Here is a 19,867-nt window from a genome sequence, read left to right as displayed (position 1 = left end):
AGAGGGAGGCTCTACAAACATCCCACCCTCAATGATGATCCATCTCTGCCTCCTCCAGAGATCCCTAGCAATTCTGCAAGAATTCCTCAGGGTAGAATCTTAGGCCCAACCATCTTCAGCTGCTTCAAATGATCTTTCCTTCATCATAAGGTCAAAAGCCAGGATGTTTGTCAATGATCACATGATATTCAGCACCAGTTGCAACTCTTCAGATGCTGATGCAGCCCATGATCAAATGCAACAAGATCTTGACAATATCCTCCCAAGCCAGGATAAGTGGCAAGTAACATATGCACCACACAAATGGCCATCATCAATAGGGTGGTATTGATTATCTTCAATAAGAGACAATCTAAACACTGCTCTTTGATGTTCAATGGTGTTACCGTCACAGTGAATCCTCCACTATCCTGCAATAACTATATAAATACTGTGGCTACAGGTGCAGTTCAGAGGCTAGGAATGCAGCAGTGAGTACCTCACCTCCTGTCTGCCCAAAGCCCGGCCATCACCTACAAGGCACAAGTCAGGAGTGTGATGGAATACTCCCATTTTCCTGGATGGGTGAAGCTCCAACAACAGTCAAGAAGCCTCACACCACGCTGAGCAAAGCAGCATCCTTGACTGGAATCAGGAAACACCCACTCCCTCCATCACTGACACTCCGCAAGCAGCGTTGTGTACTATCTACAAGGTGAACCACACAATCATTAGACATGCATCTTCCAAACTCACGATCACTTCCATCTCGAAGGACAGGGGCAGTAGATACATGAAAAACCATGACCTGCAAGTTCCCCTGTAATCCATTCACCATCCTGCATTGGAAATATATTATTGTTTCTTGAGAGTCACTGGGTCACAATCCTGGAATTACCCTCCCCAAGGCCATTGTGCATCTACCCACAGCATGGGCTGCAGGATTTCAAGGAAGTAGCTCACCACCAAAGGCAACCGGGGGATGCAACGAATGCTAGCCCAGCCAGTAAGGGCCCATGTCATACAAATTAATTTTTTTAAAAACTAGGTACAAGACTTCAAAGTTGATAGGAAAAACCTCGGACTGCGTTCGGATAGAGTGCTAAACTGGAGAATTAGTTGAACATTTTGAGAAAAGGCAGTCTGCTTGACACAGTGCCTGAGCCAACACAGGAAATAAAGATCCAAGAAAGAACGTTGCCCCACTTGCACTTATTTCTCTCTCCCTCATTACAAAAGTGTGGTTTAGGAAGCCTGATAAGTCGGACATTATTTTGCATAATCGAACCTCTTCTTTCAGTGAAACAAACACAGGTCAGTGAAACACCGGTCCCATTGTGTAACATGATGTGATGCTCCAGCAGGTAGTAACAGTCTTGGCCATGGGCCACATTGGTTCTTACAGGGACTCAAAGCACATTGTGGTCATTTACAATTATGTGGAAATTGTTCTGTGCGTTGCATGTTAACATTATGAGAGCAGAGTTGAAGGGATAGAGGGAAACAAGACAAGAACCACAGTACAGAGGAGTGTGAAGGAAAAAGGGGAAAAGGAAATTAAAGTGGGAAAGGAAAAGAGCTACTGAAAAAATAAGGAATGGAGATGGGAGGAAAGACAAACGTAGAAAAGCAAGAAAGCAAAGGAGAGGAAAGAGAAAGGAAGTGAAGAAGCGGAGGAAGGAGAAAGGGAATGAGGTAGGAAAAAGAGGGGAGAAAAGAAATGACAAACCCAAAATGAGAGGAGGGTGAAAAATGGTCAGTGAAAAAGAAGGACTGAAGAAAAAGTGCAACATGTTGGCTAAGATAAGCGAGAGGCAGTGACAGCGAGCAGCAAGGGAAAGGGATAGCGAGCAAAGAGAGATAGAAATTCATAATGAGGACAGGAGGGTCCAAAACAGAAACAGAGTGATGGAGCAGAGTGAGTGAAAAACAGGACAGAGAGGGTGAGGAGAGAGTGGTAGTGAGCTGACAAAAAGCCCAAGGGAAAGAACAAGGAATGATAGAAGAAGCAGAGGACAGAAAAGAGGAAAGAGGAATGCAGATGGAACTTACTCTTTTGCGGCAGGATTTCTGACATTCGTCGTTTGAGTTTGTTTTTAAGTTGAAGTGTATCGAGGGAGGGATGGCTACCGTCAGCCTCTGCCTCAGCCCAGTCAACCTTCACACTGTAGCCATGAACACGAGAAGCAGCCTGTGATCTGTTGCCATCGAGCAAGTGATAGAAATTATTACTGTCCAAAAGCCAGCCACCCACGGACTGCTGACCTCCCTCGGTGCTCTTTACAAAACGGGTTTTCTTCAGGGGCAAGTTCAGACTGGACTGAAGAATGGCTGCAGAAAACACGAGGGTTAATAGAGTCCAGAGCACGCTCTGCTCTTAAAGAACAAAAGACACATCAGTAAACAGTGCAAACAATTCCCATCCGCTTTCTTATGGAAAATAAAATGCTAGAAACACTTGGCAGGTGAGGCAGCATCGTGAAGTGAGAACAATGTCATTTATTTCTCTGGCATTCAAAATTATGAAGGGTTTTCATAGAGTAGATCAGGCGAAGCATTTTCATGAGCAGCAGAGTCAATAACGACGCAAGTTTATAATCATTGGCAAGAGACCCAGAAGTGGGAGATAGTAAGAAGTCAATTTGTGTGATTCTGATTCTTCACTTACCGGCCTCTTGAACATTTCCAATTTTAATTGTTTCACTAATGATGGACGTGATCCTAGCCTACCCTTCCTATACCCATCTGCCTCTCTATCTCATTTTCCTGCTTTAAAACATTTCTTAGAACCTGTCCCTTGGACCAAATGTTTCAAATATTGCAATTTGGTATCAGATAGTTTTTTTTACCATCCAGGAGACTTGGAAGGCTTCATTCTGTTAAAGGTGCTATATAAATGCACTCTCTGATGAAGGGTCTAGGCCCGAAACGTCAGCTTTTGTGCTCCTGAGATGCTGCTTGGCCTGCTGTGTTCATCCAGCCTCACATTTTATTATCCTATATAAATGCACTGTCGTTTTTGACTGATGACATGGAATGCATTGCCTTCTCTCTCCAGCTGACTCTTGCTTTGTACATGACTTCTCCCACCAGCAAAGTGGGTAGGTAACCTGGAACTAAACAGACAACAGAAATCTGGAATTCCCTCTTTCATAGGCCTGTGTTAGCTAGGAATATCCAAGTTTACAAAGATCATACTCACCAGAATGGCTGTGAGATTAGGCTGGCGAGAGAGAGGGGGGGAGTTTAACGTTGCGTTCCAGAGGAGCTATGATCTAATTGAATGGCAATACGGTTAAGGGACTAAATAGCTGACTTTTCTTTCAAATGTTCTTGTATTCCAGACAAAACAGACCGTTGCCTCAAGGGCTGCATTAAACCAGCAGTAGTGAAAGAGTGCATCTAACCAGCAGCACGGCCCTGACCCACAAACATAATAATCTTTACCTTTGCCTTTGGACAGCCAGCCTCCTCTCTGTAAATGGAGATTAGAATCCACACTGTTACTGCGAATAAGATTGAGGGGTGCTTCATTATTCTGCATCCTCCCACAGTACACACTCACGGGCACCTCACACTTGCCTGGTTTGGGCGAGAATGTAATTGTCACAGTTAGTCTTTGCTAATAGTTAAACAAATAAATTTTATACACTTAAAATAAAAGCAAAGAACTGGAGATGTTGTTCTGAGAAAGTGTCATTCCAGACATGAAAGCTATCTTTCTAAATAATTGCCCCAGAACCTTCCATTTCATACACCTCTGTTACAAAAGAAGGGCACGATCTAATCCTGCAGTTAGATTCTTGTTATTCATATATGCATAAATAGAACATACCACGTTTTACAGGGTTATAGATACAGGCCATTCAGCCCAACTCGTTGTGTTTCACTTGAGCTTCCTCATTTAAATCTATCGTAAATCCATTCCCTTCTCCCTCATTTATCTAGCTTTCCCTTAAAGGCAGTGATACTTGCTTTAAAAATCCAGCAGATTCCATATTTTTGCCACTCTAAGCTTCTTCTGAAATCTCTACTGAATATCTTGGTAACTATTTTATATTGACAGCCTCTAGTCTGAAATTGCCTGTCTGTCTATATCCACCACTAGAATCCCATCATTTTAAACAGCTTCACAAGGTTCCTTCTAAACTTCATCTTTTCAAGTAGAGAGAGATTGTCTGACAATGCTTTCCCGATATATATCCACTCACTTCTGGTATGACCCCAGTACATCTTAACTGCATCCTGTCCAGTGCCTCTGCACTATTTTTATAGTATGACCACCAGAACTGAAGACAATGTTATATGAATTGTCTAATCAAAGTCTAATACAGGTTTAGCATAATTTCCATCATCCAATCCATCCCTCTAGATATAACATCAAGTGTGCTGTTCAATTTTTCAATGGCTTTGCTATTGGCATAAGTCAATTATTTGGATATGGGTGCCATTGACAAAGCCAAACCTTATCACAGGTCTTTCTAATGCATTGCTGCAGTTCATGTAGTGTTACTGTTAGGTAGGGAACTCCCAGATACTGATTAAGAGATTAAGATGAACAGTGATATATGTCCTAGTCAAGGCACTGTGAGGCTTGGACAGGAAATTGAACATGATGGTGCTTGGACATGTAAAAGGCTTGGGAGTAGAAAACATTTTCATTTTGGCACAATGCTCTATATCACTTTACAGCCAATTAAATATTTTTAAAATATTGCTAAATATAGATATTTTTGCCTGTGTTTAGAGACACTGTTCTACTGTAGGTGTTAAAGCATACACATCTGAGAGGCAGAGGTACCAGTTCCTTAGTGCCCCAGTCATTATGTCTTATTGCAATAAACACTCATCATTAGGACCAGACCTCTTCTGTAGATACTGTACTATCATGTATTGTCTACTACTAATCACCAGATAGACCCAAGACAAGGCAAAGAGAAGCAAATCCTCCTGACACTCAATGCATATGATTATGTAACACACTGCAAAACCTACTTATCTCCATTTTTTCAAAGACTCAATCAAATATTTTCCAAACCTGCATTTTTCTTGAGTTCTACCTTCTAGGTTTATCTGATAACCAGGATCATTAAAGATAACATACAATTTAGAATCATGATCTGGTTCAGAGAAATACCTCTGAGTTTTAGCTAAGCTCGTGCATAAGGACTGAGCTGTACTTTTTATATTCTACTGGAACATCGTAACTGTCATCTGTTTCCATGAATGGGCATCTGCCAGATGCAAACACATTCCTGCATTGCACCTGGATATAACTGCAGTCTTCTTTTCTCATCCGGTGCTCTGACACTGGCATAAATCTTCGTAGGCAGTGCCCCAAATGCTTTTGCCCAGATCGGTGGATGAAATGAAGAGTGCATCACTGTACCACTTTTCGAAGATTGCCATCTTTCCCCCTATACACCCTACTGCGCCTTTGGGAATTCCCACTTCCAACAGTGGAACTGTTAGAGGCACAACTATCCAAAACATGATCCATGGAGCGAGAGAGTTTGCATGATTCTGCATGCGCCATCTCATCAGACTTGCTGCTTTCACAGCACTATTGATGAAAGCTTATGAATGGATCGCCTCTCTCCTTCAGATGGACCCTGTGGGCAGCAGGCAACTGCCTAGGGGCATGAGGAGTTACTGACAGAATAGTTTAATCTAATACTTTGGCAGAATGAGAGTGGGTTTGGGGTACTCCTGCCTGGATTGCTCTTACCTTCTGTAAAGTCCCTGTTCATGTCCGTCAACCACTAGATATCAAGAATCTCAAAAGCCTGTCGTGTGTCCTTAATCTGGCCGTCCCACTGCTGTGGGCTCAAACAGTCTGCGATATTTTTCAGAATGCTAGGAAACAAAACAAAATTGGTTAATGCACGTAAAGAAATATTGGGTAGGGAATAGATTAACCCTTAAGCCATGACCCTCCTCATCTTATAGAAGAGGATTAAAGAATACAGGAGCTGGAGGAATTCAGATATCCTTTTCACATTCCATTCAATAATTAACATTAACTGGACACCACACTCCACACAGACGCTTGCATGAAATGATTTACATACGAGTGAGGTACACCATTTGTTCTATTTCCTGCACGTTGCTCACTGTGCCAAATCCCCTTGGGTGGAATACTGTTCCATAACCAGTTCCAGATCCTCTCTCTAGTTCAGCCTAGTGGCCACCCCTCAGATGAGAGTTCACTTTGAGAGACGAAGCAGGTTCATTTCAACACAGTCAGCTGTGAGGTTCAGCTCTATCTTGCACTTAGCCTTGACACTTAGTTCATTGGCATCCATCGAGGAGCTTTAGGGATACAGAAGAGAAAATGAGCAAAGGTTTCCCCACGGAAGGGGCCGGATTGTCAATAGCTGTTAGAATAACTCCCTTTTCCTTAACCTGAAGGGTTCTCGGTCAATGGTAGCAAGCTTTCAGCTCTGGATCAATAAACCAGAAGATTGTGCAAGTTTTAAGTCCAGAAGCTTGAAAATAATCTCACCTTAATCTCAGATTCTTTTCTTTCAAACAGTACTGTGCAGGAATGATGGGTGGGGAAGGCCCTGTCATATGGGCAAACACGGATTTAAAGGTTCGAGATACAACGTTGAGAGTGAATTTGAGAAGATTTTTCACCCAAAGATAATGAAAGTCTTGAACTCACTGATTGAAGGAGCAACGGGAACATGATATTTATAATATATTGGAGCAGAGTTAGGACATTCAGCCCATCAACTCTGCTCTACCATTCAATCATGGCTCATATGTTTCTCAAACCTATTCCCCTGTCTTCTCCCCTTGATACCTTACCAATCAAAAACCTATTTACCTGCTCTAAAGACACTCAAAGACTTTGCCAGAGGGCTGTAGAGGCTATGAGTTCCACAGATTCACCACTCTCTGGCTGAAATCGTTCCTCATCTCAGTTCTAAAGGGTTATCCCTTCACTCTGTGTCTGTGCTCTCAGGTCTTAGTCTTACCTACTATTGGAAACATCGTCGCCATGTGCATTCTACCCAGGAATCTCAATATACTGTGTGTTTCAATCAGATCCTCCCTCTTCCTTCTGGAGCAGGTGGGACTTGAACACAGGCCTCCTGGCTCAAAGGTAGAGACACTGCTACTGTGCCACAAGAGCCCCAGAAATAAAATTAACTTCCAATGAACTAGAATTGAACAAGCAACCTGAGGATGGCTTTGTGAATGCTTTACCAGCTGAGCTATTGAAGGAGCATTAAAATAGGATGTGCACTAAAAGTGTCTTAAGCTAGAAGGTTACAGACCGTTGCTGGTAAGTGAGATTGGACTGGATGGCTCCTTGTTAACCAGTGCTGACATGATGGGCTGAACAGTCTCTTTCCATGTGTTAGTTTCTTTGATGCTATGCTCATTGAGATGTTAGCCAAAGGCTCCATCTTCCTTCTCACATAAAACAGATAGTCTGATCATTATCAAATTGTCAATTGCAGGCAATTGCCGTGTGCAAATTGGCTACTATATTTCCAACATTACAACAATGAAGACTCTTCATGGGCTGTGACAACTTTTGGGATTTGCCAAGGCCTATGATCTGTACGTCCTCATTTGCTATAATCTGCTTGCACTACTCACAAAACAAAACATTTCACTGTATTTCGGTATGTATGACTACAATAAATCAAATCAAATCAGGTTGAGCAGTGTTTCTTTAAACTGTAGAGTTTAGCAGTGAAAAATGGAATGGCCAAAGCATCCAACATGTAGAATGTCATGGAAATAATAACACTGTATTCCTTGGGTTAGTTCAAAGCTGCACTGTATAATCATAAAGCAATGAGAGCAATATATCTTATGATAACCACAATCCACTTTAACAACAGTCAAATCATTAACCAGTTTAGGACGGCAGTTTCCAGCTTCCAATTTGCTTCGATATTTGGACCACTGCTGATCCAGTTGGCCATCCTTCTGAGATTCTACAGGTTTCACATTCATATCTTCAGTCTTCTGTATCCATTTCCGTCTGAATCTCAATTCAATTAGACTGTATTCTACATACAACACGAGTCAAAACATGCACAAGATGCTCCAATTTAATGATGCGATAAAACATTAGTCAGAACATCAGCAAGAACTTCCTGAATTTTCTTCCAAGTGTCAAGGGGTCTTTTCCATCGACGCAAGAGGGGAGACAGAATCTCAGTTTGCTGTCTCTTGAAGGAGGAGCTTCTTACAGCACAACATTCCCTCAGCTTCACACAGAAGGACCAACCTGGACAGTGAGCTTGAAGCCATAAACTGCTAGCTCTGAGATAACAGTGCCATTGATGCTTAAACACTCAGAATGTTTTGTCGTTGGTGGGGGAGCTGTAACTTTTGGAATGAGTGCCAGTTAGAACGGAGAAGGTTGTTCCAAATTGCTCCAGGAGGACTGTTGGGGATTTCCAGCTGTCTGCAGGTCCTCGGACTGGTGATGTCAAGTCACGCAAAGAGGCTTATGTCCTTTGTACAAGACAGCTAGGCCCCAATCGTAGAAAATGAACACAGAAATACCACCCTGAAAGCTGGGGGCTACACATGCAAGAACCGTCAAAGATAAAAGGCAAGGTATCTCCTCCGATCTAGTCTGCTGCACCCAGTCCTCCCAATGTGGTCTTCCCTACATCAGTGAGACTACATGTAGACAAGGTGACAGTTTTATCGAGCATCTTTGTCTGGCCCGTCACAGCCAAACTAACTTCCCAATCACCGCCCAGTTCAATTCCCAACCCACCCCAACTCTCCCTCTGACATCAGCCTCCTCCAGTGCCACAGCGACTCAAAACACAAATTTGAAAAGAACAACACCTTACCCTCCACCTGGGCACCGTACAGCCTGGAGGACTTAACACTGAGTTTTCAAATTTCAAATAACCTCCCTACCCATCCTCCGGCTCCCTTTCAGCCCTACCTCCTCCCTTTTCACTGACTCTCACTCCCTTCAAGCTACCAACTTGATTCATCTCTTACATCGACCAATCAGGTTACACCTATTACTGGTGCCCACCTATCAGTTACCCACTTCCCCCACATCGGGTCCTGAAGATAGGTAATACCTGAAACGTTGGCTTCTCCTTTCCACGAGATGCTGCCTGGCTTGCTGTGTTCTTCCAGCCTCCGTAGGTGCTTTGTCTCCGAGATATTTACTACTCCTCCCTTCCAACTGTGACTCTGAGCGAACAACAGACGAGTAGTTCAAAGGTCAATCCTTCAAACAGAAAGGCCCTTCACTCTCAGGCAGATCTGGGGGCTTCGTAGTGCCCAGCATTGGACCCTGATCTGTTCTCCATAAAAATCAGTTCTTCCAGGACTGATTAGGAAATGCTGGAATGTCTGAGCTGGCTGGGCAAAGTATGACATTGCAGCTAAACATGCCACTTAAACATGGCTGGAGAGGCCTTGCTTGAGCACTACTGTCCAAATTCTCAGGCAGAATCTGTGTTGGAGATCCAGGACACTCGTGTTCAGGCCCTGCCCTCAGAGTAATCCACATTTGTCACTTACTGGCCTCTCATGACTTTAGATCTTGGCTGATCAAATGCATTAAAGTTCAAGGGAAACCTGCAAGACAATAGGATTACAGCAAATGCCTTTGATATGGAGTTGGCAGCAGCGGAGGGACATTAAGCCAACACAACCCTTAAATTTTCTCAATTTATTACTGATTCGTGCCATTTGCTGGTGCTTAGAACCAGCTAAACCAATCGGGTGCAGTTATATCAAGGTAATGCATTATCACTGTGCAAAGCTCTCCCCTTCCAATACGTTTTTTCAAATTCTGTAAAGTCGGGCTGATGCAGACAGTCATCAGCTGTTTTGTAAGCACAGGAATGTGTGTAAGCACGGGGCAGTGCCCATATGCTGCTGCTGCTGCGGTGGAGCCAAGTTTCTGGAGGCTTGAAAGAGTCACCAATCACCAGCTCAGCTGCACCCAGCTTTGACCACAAGCAAAGCAATAAATAACGGTGCAGAGCCTATTGAAAACAAACCTGACAACTCACCAGCTTCCAAGGACTGTGTCACCAGAGGAGCTTTACTTTAAATGATGAAAAGTGTCCAATAACTTTGGCTGAAACAAAAATTTCTGTATAAGAACTAACTAACCCTGTGTGTGAAAGATTGCAATATAGTGTGTGTACAGTTTTTATCTCCGAACAGAGGTGGGGGGGGGGGGGTGGAGAACATATCCAACACTGCCCCCATCATGATGGCCACCTTTGTGTATGGCTGAACCAAGCTGTGTGTAGAGTCTCAGTACGCAAACACCAAACATCACAATGTAGTGATGTTCTACCTGCCTGTGGCATTATGAAGGTTGGGACTGGCCTTGTTTCTGCAAAAATGCTCCAAGTAGTTGGACTGTTCCATATCATCTGTCCTTCATGGAGAAATCTGCAAAGAAAAACACGTTGGACCTGAAGTCCATCAGCAAGTGGTCAGCAAGAAGCATCCTCGAGACCCTGCAGGAAAAGGAGAGGGTGGATCCAGTCAAGTGTTTCCCTGAGCAGACTGTCAAAGTCATTTCACAGAATGCCTAACTTTCCAACAAGCACCAAGACATCACTTGGCTGGTGCTGAGAAGGGCACTACCGGAGAGATCCTTTTGGTACACCTGGACACTGAATGCAATGCCACACCGCCCTCGAAGCAGCTGGGATAGTATGGCGGCGGTACTGACACCCATCTCCTACTGGACTGCACTTTGTGTCTGCGTATACATTGCATGAATCCATAATTGCATGTCTAGCTTCTTTGTGAACATTCGTGACATGAATCAGAGGGTGTGAATGTAATTTTCACCTCTGCAAACCTGTGTACTCATGCTAAAATACTTGCATATGAATATGTACAGATGCGCGTGTGCAGAATGAATAACTGCATATGTACATGTATGTTACAAAATACATATGCATTTCCATGTGTGTGTTTTCGAGTCTAACTATTGGACCTTTGTAAGTATGCAGATCTACCTGATATTGTAAGTGTATTTGGATACAAAATTGGCTTGAAGGTAGGAGACAGAAGGTAGTGGTGGAGGGCCTTTTATTTTCCTGGCCTGGAGGCCAGTGACAACTGGTGTGCTGCAAGGAACAGTGCTGGGTCCACTGCTTTTTGTCATTTATAGAAATTAACCAAATGTGAACTTAGGAGGCAGAGTTAATAAGTTTGCAGACGACACCAAAATTGGTGCTGTACTGGGCATTGAAGGAGGTTACCTCAGAGTACAAAGGGACCTTGATCCGATGGGCCAATGGACTGAGAAGCGGCAGGTGGACTTTAATTTAAATAAACGCGAAGTGCTGCATTTTGGAAAGGCAAATCAGGGCAGGACTTATAGAGTTAATGGTTGGGTCCCGAGAAGTAAGTTAACCAAAGAGACCTTTGGATGCAGGTTCATAATTCCTTGAGGGTGGAGTTGGATGAGGGTGGAGTTGGATGAGGCTGAAGATAACTGGAACTGACAAGAGGCCTAACAATGGGCTACTTTGTAAATGGAAGCATGCTGAGTGAGTCGGAGGTAAGAGGTAAAGAGTTAAAACTGCAGGAAACCAGGAACTGCTGGCTTTTATCAGATAAAGGCATGCATTTGGAGAAAATATTTGGGATTGCTCATGTGCACAGATAATTCCAAAGAAAGCATACATTGGGACAAAGTGTTCAGGACTGGTCACGTGCATGCATAATTCCAAGTAAGGAACATACTTGGCACAGAAACTTGTGCATAAAAAGCCTGAAGAAATCCCTTTGCTCAACAACACTTCCAAGAGTCACGTTGTAAGAAGGTACCCTATGTTCGGAGGCGCAACGAAGGCATCGAGCAGTTTCTGCATGGCCATTGCAAACTCTACCGGGTAATATCGTTTGGGTTTAGTTGCAGAAATCAGGGTAGTGAAAGACAGCGATTGAGATATGCCCAGTAGTTAAAAGTGCGTTATTTGTTTAAGTACTTAATAAATGAATTATGGTTTTATGGAGCTCTAAGTGTTTTGGCTGTACCTTCTTCTATATATTAAGTGTAGTCTCTCAGACGCAGACAAAACACAGGTAGACACGGTAGTGAAGGCTAAAATTATATCAGAGATAATAGGAACTGCAGAAGCTGGAGAACCCGAGATAACGAAGTGTGGAGCTGGATGAACACAGCAGGCCAAGCAGCATCTTAGGAGCACAAAAGCTTTTGCAGTGGGAGAGAGATCCGCTGAGATTTGTCTGGAGGGAGGAGGGTAACTTCTTCAGGTTAGGCATCCCTAGAAGAGGCTTCGTAGTGATATTGCAGTGGGAGAGAGATTCTAAGATGTTGCTTGGCCTGCTGTGTTCATCCAGCTCTGCAATTAGTTATCACAGCAGTGAAGGCAATGTCTGGTACAGTTGCCTTTATTGGTTGATGAGTGATAAAGGAAGTTGGGAGGTCATGTTGCAGCTACACAGGACACTGGTTTGGCCATTTTTGGAACAATGCAATCAATTCCGGTCTCCATGCTATAGGGAGGATGTTGTTAAACTTGAAAGGGGTCAGAAAAAATTTACAAGCATATTGCCAGAGTAGGAGGGGAGGCTGAACAGGCTTCGGCTATTTTCCTTGGAGCATTCGAAGCTGAGGGGTGGCCCCATAGAGGTTTATAAAATCGTGAGGGGGCTCGGATAGGGTAAATAGATAAAATCTGTTTTTGCAGGGTAGGGGTATCCAAAACTAGATGGTATATGTTTTAAGTGAGAGGGGAAATATATAAAAGAGATCTAAGAGGCACCTTTTGCACACAGAGGGTGGTGTATGTATGGAATGAGCTGCCAGAGGAAGTGGTGGGGGCCGGTACAATTACAACACTTAAAAAAGGCATCTGGATGGGTATATGAATAGGAAGGGTTTAGAGAGATGTGGGCCAAATGCTGGCGAATGGGACTAGATTCATTTTGGACATCTGGTCGGCCTTTCCTGTTGTACCAAAGGGTCTGTTTCCATGCTGTTCAACTCTGACCCCCGTATGACAGTCGATCTTTCTTTCACACCTACACACTTTATTATATATGTATATGGATTCAAACAGGTTTTTCACGATAGCCAAACACTGTAATCTGGCTTCAGGCAATAACTTGGTAACACCTTGTCTACAGATTGTAATTAGTCCCTTTAACAAGTATTTGCTTTCACCTAGTGGTGTACTAAGACCTTTAGTAGTGTTAGTGAGGTATAAATCTTCTTGATTCACCCTTGCAGAAACTAAACTGACGTTTGCTTCCACTTGAACAAATTTCGCGCAAATCATGGATTGTAAACTTTATCCTATCGTAAATGAAGCTGCACAGCGTCCTATCCCACAGTAACATATGGCACAAAGCAGAGGTGGCATGCTGGTCCAACAGAGACAGGTTTTCAGAGCAGGCAGGGATGATAGTTGGTAATAACATCATTAGGTAAGTAACCCAGAGACCCAGACTAAAGCTCTGGGAACAGCTGCTCAAACACCACAACAGCGGAATGGAAATCTAGTTAACACAACCTGACATGGAAAGGTAGGACAGCATTCCTGAGACAGTCATTGATTAGTTAACAGATGTAGCCATGAACTGGGGAAGAAAGGAGCAGAGGGTGGAGTGGAGGGAGATGGGAGGGGACCGGACCACACTACACCACGTCACATCACCCATGCCCCCACTGTGCCATTCCCTCCTCCCTCTCAAGGCTTTCCTTACTACCCCGCTTCCCAGTGACAACACTTCAAACGTATGTCAGTGACTGCACAAGTAAATAAAGAACAGCAGCAGGCCATTTGGACATCAAGCATGTTCCATCATTCAATAAGATCTCAATTAACAAGTCTTACCTTCACATTCCTACTTAATTATGATAATATTTAACACCTTTGTTAGTCAAGATACTATTATAAGCAAATGATGCCCACGTTTTGGGCAGGAAAGTTGCACAGACATGCAACTCTGAGATGAACATTCATTTCCATCTTAAATAGAACCCACTGTATTGTTAAACCATATCCCTTAGTTCTGGTCTCCCGTACAACAGGAAACGTCCATTCAATATCCACCTTGAATGAACCTTCTCTGAATTAAGAGAAAAGTATGGAGCTGGAGGAACACAGCTGGCCAGGCAGCATCAGAGGAGCAGGAAAGTTGACTTTTCGGGCGGGCTCAAATTTTACCACATGGCACTCAATCTGCGAAGTGTTTGCTCACTCAATTGTGTTTTCTAAATTTGCAGACTCTATGTCCTCTTCACAAATTACTCTCTCACCTATCTGAAAGGGTTATGGGAAGTCTTGGGTTCTTGGAAGTTATTAGATCATATGGAGGGTTCATGAGGGATAGTCAATGTTTGAGAAGGATAAGCAAAACGAAAAGGAGGAGATGATGTTGGGCTGATAAATAATGGAATGGGATCAGTATTTTACTAAAAGAGAATCTCAGGTCTGAAGAACAAATGTGGAATCAGTTTGGGTGCCGCTAGGAAACAGCAAGGGGAAGCATACACTGGTAAGTTTTACCTTTGGCTCACTAAACCGTAGTGGTGGTGTGGCTTATGCAGTTAATGAGATTAGAGAAGCATGCAACGTGTAAGTGACTTCACTCCATGCAGACAGGATAAACCTAATGAGCATTGACGCTGCAGTTTGTATTTATCCATTGATGAGATGTGGAGTTATGACTAGGGCAGCATTTATTGCCCATGAGAACATAGTTTGAGCTATCTTCTTAAACCACTACAGTCCATTTGATGTAGGGGCACCAATGCAGTTTGAAAGGGGGTTCCAGAATTTTGACCCAATGACACTGAAAGAACCACAGTTTATTTCCAGGTCAGGATGGTGACCGGCTTAAATAAGTACGTAAGAAATCAAGGAGTAGGCCATTCAGCCCCTTGAACCTGCTCCACCATTCCATAACATCATAGCTCTTCATAGATCATTGCATCGCTACAGTGTGGAAACAGGACCTTCAGCCCAACAAGTTCACACCAAACCTCAGAGAATCCCACCAAGACCCATCCCCCTATACCCCACCCAATCTGCACATCCCTGAACACTATGGGCAATTTAGCATGGCCAATCCACTTCGCCTGCTCATCTTTGGACTGTGGGAGGAAACCAGAGCTGCCGAAGGAGATCCACTCAGACACAGGGAGAATGTGTAAACTCCACACACACAGTCCCCCAAAGGTGGAATCGAACCCAGATCCCTGGCACTGTGAGGTGGCAGTGCTAACCACTGAGCGACCATGGTGTTGATCTGACTCAGGCCTCAACTCCTCTTTTGTACCTCAGATTTATGAAATGTTGGGGAAGGGAGAACTATCTACCTTCTGTTTAAATACGTTCCATTATCTTGCCTCCACAACTCTCTGCTGTAGATAATTCCAGGCAACTCACCTTAGAATTCCTAGCCTCTGGCCTGTTCTTGTAGCTGCAGTATCGATATTGTTCATTTTCTGGTCATTGGTAAAACTAAGGGTGTTGATTGCGAGAATTCAGCGATGGTAATGTCATTGAATGTCCAGGGGCAATGGCTAGATTCACTCTATTATTGGAGATGGTCATTGCCTGGCACTTGTGTGGCAATAGTGTTACATACTAAGGGATTGGTGTGGGAAAGAGGGATTCCATCTCATGGGGCATTGGCATCAGTTTTGGAACCGGGGGATCTGTACCATTGGGACGGTCTCTACCTGAACCGATCTGGAACTAGTGTTCCAGCGAAAAGGATAAATAGGGTGGTCAGTAGGACTTTAAGCTAGTGGTCGGGGGGGAAGGGAAAGTGAAAGAGACAGGGAATATGGAGTTAAATGGAAAGATAAGCAACAGGATAGCATGTGTACAGGTGGATTTAAGCTCGAGGTAGACTAGGAATACAGCAAAAACGAAAGATAGCTTAAGACATCTTGGGATTTCCAACCTCTCGGATAATGATAAGAAAGCTAACATTAAGACACTTTATCTAAATGCTCGTAGCATTCGCAACAAAGTAGATGAATTAACAGCACAAATCCTCTTGAATGATTATGATGTGGTAGGCATCACAGAGACATGGTTGCAGGCAGCTCAGGACTGGCAGTTAAACATCCAAGGATTCATAACATATCCAAAAGACAGGGAGGTGGGCAGAGGGGGTGGGGTTGCCTTGTTAGTTAAGAATGGAATTAAATCTACGGCACTAAATGACATAGGGTCAGAAGATGTGGAGTCTGTGTGGGTGGAATTGAGGAACCACAAAGGCAAAAAAACTATAATGGGAGTTAGGTACAGATCTCCGAACAGTGATCAGGACCAGGGGCGCAAGATGCACCGAGAAATAGATAGGGCATGTCAGAAAGGCAAGGTCACGGTGATCTTGAGGGACTTCAATATGCAGGTGGATTGGGTGAATAATGTTGCTGGTGGATCCAAAGAAAGAGAATTCATGGAATGTTTGCAGGATGGCTTTTTGTAACAGCTTGTGATGGAGCCCACAAGGGAGCAGGCTATTCTGGACTTAGTGCTATGTAATGAGCCAGACTTTATAAAAGATCTTAAAGTAAGGGAACACTTAGGAGGCAGCGATCATAATATGGTAGAGTTCAGTCTGCAGTTTGAAAGAGAGAAGGCCAAATCGGATGTAATGGTGTTACCGTTAAATAAAGGTAATTACAGGGGCATGAGAGAGGAATTGACGAAAATCCCCTGGAAGCAGAGCCTAGCGGGGAAGACAGTAGAACAACAATGGCAGGAGTTTCTGGGTGTAATTGAGGACACAGTACAGAGGTTCATCCCAAAGAAAAGAAAGATTATCCGGGGTGGGATTAGACAGCCGTGGCTGACAAAGGAAGTCAGGAAATATATCAAAGAAAAAGAGACAGCCTATAAAGTGGCCAAGAGCACTGGGAAATCAGAAGATTGGGAAGGCTACAAAAACAAACAGAGGTTAACAAAGAGAGCAATAAGGAAGGAGAGGATCAAATATGAAGGTAGGCTAGCTAGCAATATTAGAAATGATAGTAAAAGCTTCTTTCAGTACATAAGAAACAAACGAGAGGCCAAAGTAGATATTGGGCCGCTCCACATTGATGCTGGAAGGCTAGTGATGGGAGATAAGGAAATAGCTGAAGAACTTAATAAGTACTTTGCGTCGGTCTTCACAGTGAAAGACATGAGTAGTATGCCAACAATTAGGGAGAGCCGGGGGCAGAGTTGAGTACGGTAGGCATTACAAAAGAGAAAGTGCTAGAAAAGCTAAAGGGTCTAAAAATTGATAAATCTCCTGGCCCCGAAGGGCTACATCCTAGAGTTCTGAGGGAGGTGGCTGAGGAAATAGCGGAAGCTTTGGTCGTGATCTTTCAAAAGTCACTGGAGTCAGGGAAAGTCCCAGCTGACTGGAAAATTGCTGTTGTAACTCCCTTGTTTAAGAAAGGATCAAGGCAAAAGATGAAAAATTATAGGCCAATTAGCCTAACCTCGGTAGTTGGTAAAATTCTAGAATCCTTTGTCAAGGATGAGATTTCTAAATTCCTGGAAGTGTAAGGTCAGATTAAAACAAGTCAGCATGGTTTTAATAGGGGGACGTCATGTCTGGCAAACCTGTTAGAATTCTTTGAAGAGGTAACAAATATGTTAGACCAGGGAAGCCCAGTAGATGTTATCTATCTAGACTTCTAAATGGCCTTTGATACAGTGCCTCACAGGAGGCTGCTGAGCAAGGTCAGGGCCCATGGTGTTCAAGGTGAGCTACTGGCTTGGATTGAGGATTGACTGTCTGACAGAAGGCAGAAAGTTGGGATAAAAGGCTCTTTCTCGGAATGGCAACCGGTGACGAGTGGTGTCCCGCAGGGTTCAGTGTTGGGGCCGCAGCTGTTCACCTTATATATTAATGACATGGACGAAGGGACTGGGGGCATTCTGGCGAAGTTTGCCGATGATACGAAGATAGGTGGACAGGCAGGTAGTACTGAGGAGGTGGGGAAGCTGCAGAAAGATTTAGACAGTTTAGGAGAGTGGTCCAGGAAATGGCTGATGAAATTCAATGTGAGTAAATGTGAGGTTTTGCACTTTGGAAAAAAGAATACAGGCTTGGACTATTTTCTAAACGGTGAGAAAATTTGCAAATCAGAAGTGCAAAGGGATCTGGGAGTGTTGGTCCAGGATTCTCTGAAGGTTAACTTGCAGGTAGAGCCTGTAATTAAGAAAGCGAATGTAATGTTGTCGTTTATCTCAAGAGGGTTGGAATATAAAAGCAGCAATGTGCTTCTGAGGCTTTATAAAGGTCTAGTCAGGCCCCATTTAGAATACAGTGTCCAATTTTGGGCCCCACACCTCAGGAAGGACATACTAGCCCTGGAGCATGTCCAGCCGAGATTCACACGGATGATCCCTGGAATGGTAGATTTAGCATATGATGAATGACTAAGGATCCTGGGATTGAACTCATTAGAGTTTCGGAGGTTGAGGGGAGATCTAATAGAAACTTAGAAGTTAATGTATGGTTTAGAAGGGGTGGACGCTAGGAAGTTGTTTCCGTTAGGCGGAGAGACTAGGACCCGTGGGCACAGCCTTAAAATTAGAGGGGGTAAATTTAAAACTGAAATGAGACGACATTTCTTCAGCCAGAGAGTGGTAGGCTTGTGGAATTCATTGCCGCAGAGCGCAGTGGAGGCTGGGACGTTGGATGCCTTCAAGGCAGAGATCGACACATTCTTGATCTCAAAAGGAATCAAGGGCTATGGGGAGAGGGCAGGGAAGTGGTGTTGAAATGCCCATCAGCCATGATTTAAATGGCGGGGTGGACTTCATGGGCCAAATGGCCTTACTTCCACTCCTATGTCTTATGGTCTTATGCCACTGGTAAATCCAAACCTGGATGTAATAAATTGGATGCAACATACAAAGGGAACATGAAGAAACCTCTAGGTAGCAGTGATCGTAACATGATTGAAATTCACAATTGGTTTCAGGGTAAGAGTTTTAGTCTTACATAAACTTGAATAAGGGTATGACGAAAGAGTTGTCTGAGGTGAACTGGGAAATTAGATTAAATGGTAAAACAGTTGAGATGCAGAAGACATCAAGTAAGATATTTCATAATTCCCAGCAAAGATGTATTCCAGCATGGAAGTAAGATTCTATGAGAAGGGTACACCATGTGTGGATAGTACAAGGAAAGAAAAAGTACACAATTCTGAGAATTTGTGCAGTTGATCAGAAGATTGACAGAATTTAAAACCCAGCAAAGATTGACAAAGTAAAAAGAGGTTTTAAAAAAAAGTTTAAGAAGAAGTGAACTAGAAACACAAAATCAGATAAGATTTTCTGCAAGTATTTGAAAAGGGCAAAAAGTGAGAGCTGATCTTTGAAAGACTGTGTCTAGGAAATTAATGTTGGAAAATAAGTCCTAGAGCACGGAGAGAGGTTCTTTAGCCCATCCTGGCTGTCTAGTCATCACGCACCTACCTTCCTTAGCCCCATTTTCCAATACTATGGCATTTCAAATAATTTTTAAATCTTGTCATGGTTCCTGCCTCTATCACACTTTCAGGCAGCAAGTTCCAGCTACACTCAAATTCAAATTTCAACTCTGCCCAGCAGAATTCAAATCATATCCCTGGAAAATTAGCACAAGAGTCTGGACTGCTGGTCCAGTGACATTGTCCCTACACCACTCCCTGACTTTGCTCCCTTAAATTAGTTCCAGCACCAACCTCCCGTGCTTTAAAATTTCTACCCCCTTCCACATTTTCTCTACCCCAGTTAATATCGGGAAGTTTAAACCCCCTTCCTATTATTTTTACACTCCTGAAATTTGCCAACACATTTGTCCTTCTGTATCTATCTCCCTGACTGTTTGGGGCCTATAGTCTGTGACTGCCCCCTTTTTGTTTTTAAATTATACT

General features: G+C 43.5%; 1 protein-coding gene across 3 annotated transcripts in view; it reads right to left on the bottom strand.

The window, feature by feature from the left end:
- LOC125452282 (TOG array regulator of axonemal microtubules protein 2-like) overlaps positions 1 to 19,867 on the bottom strand; it is an 88,284-nt gene that overhangs the window by 58,176 nt on the left and 10,241 nt on the right. For all 3 annotated transcript variants that reach the window (XR_007247520.2, XM_048530505.2, XM_048530510.2), the window contains exons 2-4: positions 5,708 to 5,835; positions 3,427 to 3,561; positions 2,032 to 2,310 (exon numbers count right to left, since the gene is read on the bottom strand). Coding sequence is in view for 2 of the 3 variants with exons in the window: in XM_048530505.2 (XP_048386462.1) it covers positions 2,032 to 2,310; positions 3,427 to 3,561; positions 5,708 to 5,729 (436 nt within the window). In the remaining variant the exon portion in view is untranslated. The remainder of the gene's footprint in view (positions 1 to 2,031; positions 2,311 to 3,426; positions 3,562 to 5,707; positions 5,836 to 19,867) is intronic.

The sequence above is a fragment of the Stegostoma tigrinum genome, chromosome 4 (assembly GCF_030684315.1).
Source record: "Stegostoma tigrinum isolate sSteTig4 chromosome 4, sSteTig4.hap1, whole genome shotgun sequence".
Taxonomy (NCBI): Eukaryota; Metazoa; Chordata; class Chondrichthyes; order Orectolobiformes; family Stegostomatidae; genus Stegostoma; species Stegostoma tigrinum.
The sequence above is the reverse complement of the archived record's forward strand: the minus strand, read 5'-3'. Positions and strand labels throughout refer to the sequence as shown.